General features: G+C 48.4%; 1 protein-coding gene across 5 annotated transcripts in view; it reads left to right on the forward strand.

The window, feature by feature from the left end:
* Window positions 1-13,126, forward strand: part of GON4L (gon-4 like) — a 2,357,623-nt gene that overhangs the window by 1,350,610 nt on the left and 993,887 nt on the right. For all 5 annotated transcript variants that reach the window (XM_069649947.1, XM_069649953.1, XM_069649967.1 and 2 more), the window contains one exon: window positions 3,102-3,246. In XM_069649947.1, the coding sequence (XP_069506048.1) occupies window positions 3,102-3,246 (145 nt within the window). The remainder of the gene's footprint in view (window positions 1-3,101; window positions 3,247-13,126) is intronic.

The following is a 13,126-nucleotide window of genomic DNA, read 5'->3' on the forward strand; positions in this document are numbered from 1 at the left end:
CTTACCAGACTCATGGGCTCTCCATTCGAACCCATGCCCAAAGCATCTCTTAAAGACCTCACTCTTAAGACTGCTTTTTTAATAGCTATCACCTCCATCAGGAGAGTAAGTGAACTTCAGGCTCTTTCTATTCTAGACCCCTTTGTTACAGTTCACAAAGATAAAGTGGTTCTACGCACTCACCCTAGGTTTGCTCCGAAATTTATTTCTAAATTCCACGTAAACCAATCTATAGAACTACCAACGTTCTTTCAAAATCCTTCCAATTTGGGAGAAAGGACTCTGCACACACTAGATGTACGCAGAACGGTCATGTTCTACATGGAAAGAACCAGACCACTGAGGAAGACTAATCAGTTCTTCGTCTCGGTGGCAGCAGGAAGAGAAGGAGATGCGGTTTCAAAATCCACTATTTCTAGATGGATTGTTCAATGCATCACTCTCTGCTATACTCTTGCTAAGAGAGAACTGCCCTTTAGGCCAAGAGCACACTCTACTCGAGGCACGGGGGCATCCATAGCATTCATTGCAAATGTTCCCCTTGAGTCCATCTGCAAAGCGGCTACCTGGAGTTCTGTGCACACCTTTACAAAACACTACTGTCTAGAATACACACTCTAGATCTGACTCCCAGGTGGGACAGGCAGTATTACGACACCTTTTCTCTACTGTTCCTTCTCATAACCCACCGCCAACTCCGGGTACTGCTCGCTAGTCTATGCACAGCATGGGATTCTAAGCAGATTAACAAACATCAGAAGAGAATGCATTACTTACCGTAAAAGCATTTCTGATGGTTGTATCTGCTTAGATTCACATGCGCCCACCCTTCCTCCCCGCTCGGATGGAAGGAACATAGGCTTCCTTTATATATCTCTCTCTTTTCTGTACTCACTCACGTCTAGAAGGCTCCCTCAGGGCAGAAAAATACTAACAGAGGGACCTCGATGCGTGAGGGATTGTGGGTACAACGCACGTCACTATAGGGATAGTGTTTCAGACACGCCTTGTCGACGTCCCCTTTTTCGACTACGAAAAACAAAATGCAATACTCCGCAGTGACCACTGGATGTCGGACCTATGCACAGCATGTGAATCTAAGCAGATACAACCATCAGAAATGCTTTTACGGTAAGTAATGCATTCTCATCTGTGCTCTAATGGGGTTTCCCTACCTAAACTAAAGAAACTTGGGTGCTCGTCAGGAAGTCGTTGAATGTCCAAATCAAAAGGCACTGTCCAGTCAAAAAGCTCTTATGCTATCACTACAATAAATACTAACGTTTTGGTTCTGATCGTGACCCAGGAGAATTACTCCCTTATATATACATGAGGCAAAACATAGGACATTGCTAAAATACATAAAACGTACAACAAAATGGTACATGAACATTTGACCCAAATTAATTCTTTGGGTCAGATTCAACAGCATTTATATTCTCTGTGGTCTTTGGTGGGGGACAACATGAGCAACGAAAGTACAACTATGTTGTTGGGTATGAAAGTCACTGAACTGGACAATGGTGAAATATTGTGACAAGACAGTGAACACAACTGTGTTTCGGCCTAGAAGCTATCTGTGTGTAGCTGTCAGTTGGTCGGCCTTCAGGACGGGAAAGTGGATATGCAAAAAATCCTATGTAATCTGTCAAGAGATGGACAGAGGTGGAGGTCAGGAGAGTGGAGGGTTAAAGATGGTCATTTAAGGAGCGGTAGATGTTATCATTGTGTCTCTTGGAAGAGACTGTGTGATCACAGACCCTCGATAGACTGTCAAGCCTGACACTATCTAACTCCACCTCCTAGAGTCTTCACCCAATCTTGGGAGCCTAACTGTAGTGGGATCATGACAGAAGTCGGTACATGCTCGCACACCTCTACTTTCACATCAACAGTCTTTAGAACGCAACTACACCCTCTATTTTTTTTGCCCTGGCTGCACGCACGTCGCTCTCAAGCAACCAGCGCCACCAGAATGCAGATACCATAGTCCATTGGTCTTACTGCACAAATTCTACTGCTCTTACACTGCCACCGCTAGCATGCCGCTACACATTACCTATTGCACTCTAGCTGCATACATGAGTGCACCCATGCGCTACTCTTCTTACTCTCTCCACTGACCTGGACTGCGGTACCCGAGAGCTTCAACCCACAGCTCTTTTGAATCATAATAATGGTAAAAGGCGCTCTACAAATGCCAACTAACATAACATAACATGTACACTGGTATACAGGCTTCTCTATTCCACATACTTACGATGTAGATTGTTTGCGAGCGATTCTATGAGGGAAATAATTTATAGACCATTTTCCATTTGACTAAGATGTGGCTTACTATTGAGATTTTTGAATGAGTTAAGTTTTAGATTTCTGTTTTTAATGTCGATGTGCAGAAGGTGGATATGTTTATCCTATGTTTATTTTATTGATTATTTGTGTTAGTATTGATTTGGGGCTGATGAATACTAAATTAATGCATTGTTTTTATTATTGAGTGTTGTGCAATACTATCACCTGCTTATTTAATTTTTTAGTGTGTGTTTTGGGCCTAGAATAAATAGTGTTTTTGTACATTCCTGTCTAAATTGAATTATTGTGTACTTCCCTTTGTCGACCCCTAACCCCACTCATTCTCTCCTGAATAGCATTCACTGCTCTCCATTGCTACCTTGGTTTGGTTTCAGCTACCCTCTGAATTTCCCTGTTCGCTATAACTAGGGTTGCAGCCTAAAATCTGTCCACCAGACCAGATTCTCGAAATCCATCTCAAGTGCCCCCATTCTCATTTTCTGTGTTTCGCTCATTGCTGTATCTCTAATTTTCTCTACTCTTGTCACTTTACATTCCATGAAGCTAAATTCCTTTTGTAGAGTGGTAAGCAGAAATGCTCCATGCAGTGAATTAATTTTTTGATTTTCCTTCTCATCATTCATCCTGCACCTCTATCCTTGCACGCCTGTCGTTGTGCCCTCCTGCTTTGATCTTTGCTTCTCATTCACTGTTAGCTATCTCCATCCAAGCTTCTGTGGGCCTAAGCCGATTATAAGGCAATATTTCTAGAGTAATAATGTATTTCTTTTTGTATTCTTTATTTGAAGGTAATGATTTTGTCTGCTTGCCGAAACAGCTGGCCTGGATGATGGCAACAAGGCGATTGTTCATGTATCCAGAGCTACTCCCAATCTGCTCCCTGAAAACTCAGAAACCAAACGACAAACCATTCTACACCAAAGCAGAGGACAAGTAAGTGTACAGTGTAGGCATTGCAGGGGAAAAAGCTTGGCAAGAGTTGTGAAAGGAGTCCTTGCATAATATTAGTCTCCAACTTGCAGACAGGCTTCCCCAAGAGGCTAATAGACAAATAGACAAATTGTTGGCCCACAACCTGTTGTCACGCACTATATGTTAGCATGTGGAGATTGGACATTTTTGTTTTTCAGTGCCGGGTACTGTTATCACTCTAGTTGGAGAATGTTTTGCCCCTCTGCTGTCATGAGAGAATAATTCCTAGCCTTATCAGCAAGAAGTGAGTGTTAATATATATGGCTAGTCACAATAATTGTGTTGCCCTGCAGGGTTCTGTTGCTTAATCCTTCACGTTGGTGTTGGGGCACTGATTATTTCCCTAAGGAACTCAGAATAGTCATTCTGTTGCGCATAATGTGTACGGTTGTAAACCAGCCTCTACAGTCCGTGCTACCAAGATGCAATGTAAACCAACTAAATATAACTTCTCATCCTGGTTTTCTCCCATGTTCCCCCTGCTGCTTTCAATTCTCATCTTCTGGTGTGCCTTCCTCTTCCCTCCTTCCCCCAGTCTTCCTGGCCCATATTCCTCCTCGCTTTTCTACGCTCCTTCCTTCTCCATCATGGGGTCTTGCATGGATTCTCACGCTCATGAATATTCCCCATAGTCAGGCTGGGAATCCTCAGTAAATTTTAAAGCAGTTTAACTTGAAGCTTAAAACTGCTCATCTCCTCTATAGTTTATCAGTGGCTCTTTGGGTCATACTGCCCCAGCCAATGACACTCTTTCTCCTAAGCTCCACTCCTGGTGGCCATCTTCAGATTTTTACCACACGTTTCACGTATGGTAGTGCTTGAGTTTCACTCCTCAAAATGTGTGTTTTTTTTATTTTTTTTAAAGAAATTTGTACTACTCTTTTTGCGAGAATTCACCTTCGCTTCGTCTGTCAGGTTGTGATTACCGGCGGCAGGGACCTGTTTCCGGATGACATCCTCAGTCCATCGTTGGATTTCCAGCCCGTGGTGCCACAGGCCCAAGTTTGGGCCTTCACCTCGAAACCTCAACCATGGCGGATGCCCTGAAGAAAAGCCTCTTCAGGTCCTGTGAGAACTGTGGCCTGAATAATATCTTTGAGGATCTGCATTTACTGTCTACACCCCGACCACAATGCGGACAGATGTCCGATTTGCCAGTCCTTCTCCTCGCAGACCAGGAAGCACTGCCATTGGAGGTTTGTAGCTTGGATCGAAGAAGGGAAGGCCTCTGACGCGGCCCCTGGGGTGTAGTTATGCCTCTTCCTGGGCCGGCAATTCCAAAGAGTGTGCTTCCTCCATTAAAAAGATGTTTCTGTCCTTTGGGGATCTTCCTTGACGAAAATCCAAAAGAAGGTTAAATCAATCGCTCCATTGCCTTCCTGGTCGCTGCGGCTGCGGGACCCAATTTGGAGAAAGGCTGGTCGCCATCGCCGGCTCTGTCGACGGTTAGTCTACCAGTTGGTGGGCTGTCTCCATCTACGAGAAAGTAATCAGCGTCCAAGCACAGATTGTCGTTGAAGAGCAAGTCGTTGAAGGACCAGTCACCGGTTCCACAGTCATTGAGACCCGATTATGCCTATGCCTTATCTGGGAACACCAACCTGCAGACCTTTACCAGCCATTTACCCTTCAAAGGGGTCCAAGCCCAGCTCCTGTACCTGCTGCTGCTCCAAGTGACATGTCTCTGGAGATCTTGCACACCTTACATACACTGTTGGCTGAAACACAGCAGCGACTGCCCACTGCTCCCACTCCATTTCCTGCAATTAGCCCTCTGAGGCCTTCTCCGGCTCAGCCGCCTACTCATAAGGCCTCTGTTATCCCTCGGCCAATGCCAGTGGCATTGCCCACGGTGGTGGAGGAAACAGTTCAGACAGACACTGGCACGGACACTGATACCACCGGTACTCACACAGATGAGTGGGATTATTACGTTCCCGCAAATGGGGAATCCACAGATGTCGACGCAACCGCCAAGGCCTCTCCACATGACACAATTCATTAGTTCTGCTTTCTGAAATCTAAGGCTGTGAAGCTTTTCAATCTGGTGCCGGAGGAGAAGAAAAAGGAAGGCTTCCTTTTTGAACAACAAGGGTCATCCAAGAAGACTATCGTCTCAGTCCCACTATTGGACGACACATGGGAGGACGACTTGGTGGTCAGGAAGGCTCCAAATACCACTCCTGCTAAGTGTGATCGGTTGGAGAAAAAGTACCGGTTTCCAGGCTCTACTCCTATGCGCCTCAGCTCCCAGCCCTTGCCAGACTCTGTAGTCTCGGTCTTGACTAGAAAGAGTTCTTCCAACCACTTGTCCTCGTCCATGGTGCCTCCTTACCAGGAGGGTTAGAAACTGGATGCGGCTGGCAAGCACATCTTTGCCAAGGTCGCTGGATCCATCAAGGCTGCAAACGCCCTCACCAGCCTGTCAAGGTACGACGGGGAGTTTTGGTATAAGTTGGGGCCCATTCTCGACTTACTCCCTGATGACACGAAGGCCCAACCCATGGCCATGTTCCAGGAGGGTGAGGCGGCTTCCGACTGTCGCTCTAGACATAGCTGACTCCAGCTTTCGTCAGATGGGGAATGGCGGCCCTTTGTCGTCATGGTTGGCTCAAGGCGACCAACTTCCTCACAGATGTGAAGACCAAAGTTGTCGGCATGCCGTTAGATGCCGACAATCTATCTGGCAAGGCGGTCGACGAAACTCTTCAGGCCATAAAGACGGACACTGAGACGACGGGGTTCCCTGGGCAACCTTCAACAAAGGAGGCCATCCTTTCGTTACTCCAAAGGAGAGAGTCTCCAGGTCCTCAGAGTTTCACCATCCGCTATAGTTAGCCCTCCCGCTGTACCACCCAGAAGGCTTATAGGGGATGCTCCCAGGCTTACGGCAGTGGCACTCAGTGTCATCGTCGCCCACCATCCAGGACACAGACTCCTAAGCAGGCCTTAGCCTGGAACCTGCCCCCCCCAATTCCGCTCCTCGTGAGTGGGTGGGTGGCGGTCAGACTATCAAACTTTGTCGATCAGTGGCAAAAGATCACCACAGACAAATAAGTGCTGGATGTTCTTCAGCAGGGGCACGCTTTAGAATTTCAGGACAAGTGTCCCTGCATTCCTCCTGTCGCGCGACAAGAACTGCGCATGGTGCAGATGCTGCAGGAAGTTCAAACCATGCTACGCAAAGGGGCACCTCTGGAGTGTAGTGCAGATACTTTCTGGTTAGGAAGAAGTCGGGAGGATGGCTGCCAATTCTAGACTTGCAACGCCTCAACAAGTTAGTCAATCCCAGAAGTTCAGGATGGTCACGTTGCAACACATGCTCGACCAACTGGAGGAAGGGAGGACATGTACTTCCACATCCCCTTTCATCGCAAGCATGGAAAGTTCCTGTGCTTTGTCATTCTGGGGTGACATTACCAGTTCAAGGCCCTTCCCTTCAGCCTGAAATCGGTATCCCTTCCTATTATCCCCACCAAATATATTGGCGTACATATGGTCGTTTGTCTCGCATAGGCGATATTTTTGGGAGGGATAATTTGTGGGAGCGGGGGCATCCCTTCCACATTTAAAAATAGTGCAGGGGTTGCGGGAGTATCCCCCGCAGGGTCCATGGCTCCATATCGCCGGAAAAATATGGTGATATTTTTGTATTGCGATTTTTTTTTTTTTTTTTTTTTTTTTTTTTTTTTTTTTGCGGGGATATTAACAAATGGTACCCTGAAAACGACCTTGAGGAGGTTCACAAATGCTTGCCCCCGGTGGCAGCACACGTGTGCTGCAAAGGAATCCACATCTACCTTTCCCTGGAAGATTGGCTCATCGGCTACCACTACCGCACGCTGGCAACCCAGTACACCGCAGAGACCATCCAGCTTGTGACTTTGCTTGCATTCTCAATCAACTATACAAAGTCTTGCATAGTGCCATCGCAGAGCACACTGTTCCTGGGTGCCTGACTCAACACAGTCTCGTGTCTGGTGACTCCCTCGGAGGACAGGGTGCAGGCCATCCTGGGAAAGGTCAAATGGCTGTCGACCGCTTCCGTGGCAACAGTCCGATCCATCAAGTTCCTGCTGGGGATGATGTCATCCTGCATTCATTTGGTCCCCTTCTGCAGGCTACAGACGAGACACCTTCAAGAATTACTGCATGCTAGATGGCAGCAAGTCACTGGCACATGGACCGACAAGATTGCCCTCAATCGGGCATTCTGTTAAGCCATGCAATGGTGGTCCGTTCGCCACTCCTCTCACAGGGCGCTGCCTTTCAAATCCCTCCATCAGTCACGACCGAAACCTCCCTGGAGGGTTGGGGAGACAACACAGGAAGTTCACACGCCAGAGACCTCTGGCTCCTGCAGGGAAAGGTGTTGCACATGGTCATCGAATTGCAAGCCGTCTTTTGGGCCCTCAAGTCTTTTTAGCCTCCGCTCCAGGGAAAGGTGGTGTGGGTCTGCACTGACAACACCACCACCACCATGTTTAACTTTAGAAGACAGGCCGGGACACGCTCCCCAGCGCTGTCCCTGGAAGTGCAAGCTCTGTGGCGTTGGGCCATTCGTCGCTTGTTTCTCATCCCATTTCACCTGGCCGGCATCCAGAACACCATTGCAGACTAAGGATGCTGCATTCCTGCCACAAATGGGAGCTTCAACAAGCGCACATGTTGCATCTCTTCAGCAAGTGGGGTCTCCCTCAGATCGACCTCTTCTCCAGCATGGGGTCTGGCATGGATCCACATGCTCATGAATATTCCCCGTCCTCAGGCTGGGAATCCTCGGCAAAGAAAAAATCAGTTTGTTTAGTTTCTGAACTGTCTTTCTCCTAATAACCAATCACTGGTCTCTGGGTGTTAAGGAGAATTATCATTCTATGGCTAATTTCCCTTTCCTAGTGAGTCCCTCAGCAGCTTTGCTGGATCTCTGGAATTATTTCTTTCCACTTGGTAAGAGTGTGAGCCTTTTTCCCACTCTTACACATGTTTTGCTATGTGTCTTTTTCTGTTTTTGTGATTGTGGACTCTGGAGTACACCACTTCAGTAGCCCCCTTCATTTGTGTGTTACACAGCACCTTCAGTGCAGTGACACAGGGATGTCGTTCAGACTTGTCGCGGACTCCATTTCTGAGGGTGAACCCTGTTCTTTAACCACAGATCCAGTACATCCCATCTTACACGGAGTACTGGAAGGGTTAACTCTTAGCCCTTTTTATCTGTACCTCCTAGAGCATTGTTTCGCTCTTTTAACATTTAGACATGGCTGGTGGCAGTGGTATCTACCCTAACTTTTCTACCGCGTTTATCTTATATAAACGTGGTAATACTGTAGGCTATTTTATTATCCTCAAACTTAAACCCGCTTGACCAAATACCTTTTCTTTTGGCTCCGGTGCGGTTTATTCACCATTTCTTTTTGTTAAACTCCTTGTGTTTTACTTTGCTCGGCAAACCAGGTTTACCTTCTTTGATCACGGTCTTTTGGCGGGCTTCTTCCAAGAAGCCGCCCTCTAGGCGCCTGGGTGTCTTGGTGGGCTGAATGTGAGGGAGGGTCTAGTCACCCCTGCACAGGGTATCCTAGCAAAATCAAGTCGCACTTTTTCATGATTGGCTGAAGTGGTTGTCTGGGCTGGACAACCCCCCTGCTGTGTGATTGACAGCCAGGCTGTGTGAATGGGGGATTTTCGCATAAAAGGCAAGTCTTTTGGGCTGGAAGTCAGAGTCACCACTGGAACTACAAGGAACCGAAGAGAAGCGGAGGAGAGGTCGACTGCTGCAACTATCCCGTACCGGTGAAGCCCTGCTGCAGTCCTGAGCTATCTACCCTTCAACGACTTAGAGGAGATCCAGTCCGGAGTCGTCTTCCCTTGAGCCTGGTGGGGGTAACCAGCTCATCCTGTTCAGTCAGAGTAATCCTTTTCTGGTCGAAATCGCTGCACACTGCTGTAGTGATCCGGATAGCCACCTAAAGAGCCTCTCCTGTTTTTAAAGAGCGCACCTTTTATTCATCGTTGCTGCTGCCGGCCTCTTCCATGCGTGGTGCAGACCCCCCCCAATCGTCTTTCTTCGTGCCGAAGCTCCAGGAATCGTGGGTCTGCAGGAAACTACCAGGAACAACTGCCGTGGCACCAGCTTCATCATTTGAGAAAGGCACTGTGTCCTGCTTGAGGAATTTGGGTGAATCCCTAATCTAGAGGCCACTTGACACTGGTTCCAGCCCTTTGACTCTTGAATTCCTGTCTGAGTGTTCTTCGATTCTGTCTGCCTAACCAATATATTGCGTAGGATTTTTGCCCCCAACTCCCTTTGGGTATCTCGGGTGCTAAGTGTGTTTTTGCCCCGGTAGCATTTCTTGCCGCGGATATGCGTTTATTTAGCAGACCGAACTGTCAAAAAGTGATCGCAATCGTATTCATTGAAACGTGTCTTGTTTCATAACACGGGTCCATTCTAACACAGGGTACTTATCTTGGTCAATACCGTACATAGTGAATTGGTTAGTTGTAGTGTATTTTACGTGTGGTTTTGAATTTAATAGAAGTGTTGTGTGTATAACAAACGGTTTAAAAAAAAATGTAATTTCTACCTGAAACCTTGAATCAGTGTTTGCTTGAGTCACAGTAATTGTTTGTTTGTTTTTATTATTTGTAAAGCGCGCCTAACCCGTGGGTAGCAGGGCGCAAAGCAGCAAGAGGAGTGTACAACTTAAGTTACAGGGCACGCATTAGATGAGTCCAACTAGGGTACAGTGTTGGACGCATCAAACATTAGGGCCGATACATCCTAGTATAAATTATAGGTGAATATACATAGTTTACAAGTTGTAGATATATCTTAGCATAGAGATGAGAGGATCTACAATTTATACACAATTTACAGTAGGCGTAACAGTGGAAGAGGTTGGGTGTCAAAGCATTAGATGTCGTGTAACTTGATCCAGCGGATGGTATTGGATCTGAATTGTGGGTAGGGATGGTCTTCCCTAAGAGATGGTGCTAAGGAGTTCCACAATTGTGCTGCTTTGACAGGAAAGCTATTCCCTCCAGACATAGTACGTTTGAATCTCGGGACAAGGAGGTGGTTTGAATTGGCTTTTCTAGAGGGGCGGCAAGAAGTCGGTCTGGTGAATCGTATTATCAAATATTGAGGGGCCGCTTGGTGTAGGCATTTATGGGTCAGAGAGACAGATTTAAGGAAAATCTTATCTTTTGTAGAAAGCCAATTATATGATCTTCTAGTCTCTGATATATGTGCTTTCCTCGGAAGGCTTAGGGCTGCTCTTAAGGCGTTTTTTTGTAGGGTTTGAATTTTATTACTTCGTAGAGTGCATTTCAATAATCCAACTTAGATAGGATCAATGCTCTAGCTAGAGTGATACAGTTGTTTGGAAAGAGGAACGGTTTGGCTGCCCTAATGAGTTTACATGTATAGGAAGTGGCGGAAGCCATGGCATTGACTTGTTTTTTGAAGGTGAGTGTTGAGTCTAAATAGAATCCTAAGGTTTTAACCTCCTTAGCTACAGTGATATTATTGTCAATGACAAAGGATGAGTAGTTTTGGCCTAATTTATTGAGGTTGGGTGCAGTGCCTAGGATGAGGAGTTCTGTTTTGTTATCATTCAGGCATAGACCGTGAGAAGCCATCCATGCCTGGATGATGAGGTACACTCGATTTACAAAGGCCAAATCCTTCCCTTTGTGTAATCTCTGCTACTGCTCATATACTCTTGAGATAAACCTGGCTGCTCCGCTACTGCTACCACTTTAACATAGTAGTACAAGCTTGTACCAAAGATAAAACTTGTATTGCCACCTGTAGGCTTAATTGTGTGTAGTGGTCCCTAAGGGCACTGCACAGGATTCTGCCTAACACTGGGTCATACTGCCCCAGCCAATGACTGCCCTCTACCTAAGCCCCTCCTCTGGCAGCCATACTCAAATTTTTACCGCACGTTCAAGTGTTGGGAGTCCTCGTGCTATAGCTCTCGAGCTTTTACTGCGTTTTGCAATTTTTCAGAGTTTAATCTCATTTTTTCAGTCAATCCAGCCTCAAGCTCCACCATTTCTACTTCTGATCAACGGGGACCCATTTCGGAATTTTCTACGCCCCTCAAGGGTGAAGTTTTCGTCGAGTTTTGCTTCTTGGAGGATTCCAGAAGATCTTTGAGGCCTACCCCGCGTGAACATGGCCCAGGACAAAGGAAACACGACACACGGATCCAAGCTGTTAAGGAGCTGCCCTGGATGCGGATTGCAGAATGTCTTCAAGGAGGACGAGCATTCCAGATGCCTCTACTGCCTTCACGAAGACAAAACGCACGTGGAGAAGGACTGTGCGTTTTGCAAGAACATGTCGGAGTGGACTCTGAGGGATCGGCGTATCCGCCTCACCAACTGGCTGGAAGGTAAGAGCCCAGCGGTAGCTGAGAAGTAGTAGTCCGAGCGGTCTTCTAAGTCCTTTAAGGGCGCTCCGGCGACGGGGGCCCAACAAAAGGCAAAGCACCGTGAGTCTGCGGGCACCGGGAGCACCGATTGGTCGGGCTCCTCGGCTGCCAGGCAGGGCGCACTCTCACCGACACCATCAACCACGAGCCAACGCTCTGGCTCGGGGAAGAGGAAATCGGAGACCCCAGGGTAAGCTTCGGGAGAAGTCCCAGTCGATCCCGACGGAGACAGCCGAGGGGGAGCGAGGCGGTGACCCTCCCCCCAAGGTGAAGGCCTCAACCACGTCCAAAGTCGTGAAGGCCTTGATTCACCCGGCTAAGGCCTCTATCGAGGGATGGCTACCCCAGTGGAGGCGACCTTGGGGCCCAGAGTTTCCCTTCCACCGCAGAGGGGAATCCTCTTTTCAACCCATCGATAAGACCCCCATGAAAACCCCGGTGGAAAAAGAGGGGGGAGCGGTAGCCATCACAGACACAGATCTAGCCTCTGAGGAGGAGCTGGCTCGAGTCACAAAGATCCTGAACAGAAAGTTCAAGGAGGTCCGGCCCCACGGGAGGGATCCCGACGAGGCGGACGAAGAAAGCGACAGTGGTGCCGACGAGGGGTCCGTGGATGAGGAGGATTCCACCCCCCCAGCCGTCGCGTCCGTCGCAGCCGACATCTGCGCCACAGGACAACTCTGGAGCAATCTTGATGCCGATCCAGGCCTTGTATACGGAGACAAAGACAAGGTTACCCTTACCTCCGACGGACGATCCAGCGGAGCCTGGACCGTCGGGAAGTCCTCCAAGCAAGCGGAGAACTCACCCCCCCCCCGCCTTTGCATCCTTCATCTCCTTCCCCTGACCCGAGGGAGGACACTGGAACAGAGACAGCCACGACGGTGGTGACGACAGGATGGGCCTTCCATCTCCACCTCCTCGGGCCTCCCTGCCCGACGAAATTGGCTCCTTCCAGGCCATGATTGCCAGGGCATCCGAGCTCTTCCAGCTCTGCCCCGAAGAACAGAAGAAGGAAGGTTTCCTCTATCAACGGCGTGAGGCCAAAAGGAAGACGGTCCTCTCGGTCCCATTACTTGACGACATCTGGGACGAGGGGCTTTCACTCCTGAAAAACCCGTCCACGACTCCTGCCGAGACCGGTATGAGAAGAAGTACTGTGTCCCAGATTCCGCCCCTTTGTGCCTTAGGGTGCAGCCGACCCTGGATTCAGTCGTCTCGGCTGCGGCCAAGAGGAAAGTGGCAGGGGCGACGGCTTAAACGTCGACCTCCCCGCCGGACGGCGAGGGCAAGAAACTGGACACCATGGGACGACGGGACATCTCGTCGGTGGCAACGACGATCAAAGCCACCAACGCCCTCGCGATTGTGGCCCGCTACGACAGGGAGCTGTGGTTTAA

The sequence above is a fragment of the Ambystoma mexicanum genome, chromosome 1p, assembly GCF_040938575.1.
Source record: "Ambystoma mexicanum isolate Mex_15411 chromosome 1p, UKY_AmexF1_1, whole genome shotgun sequence".
Classification (NCBI taxonomy): Eukaryota; Metazoa; Chordata; class Amphibia; order Caudata; family Ambystomatidae; genus Ambystoma; species Ambystoma mexicanum.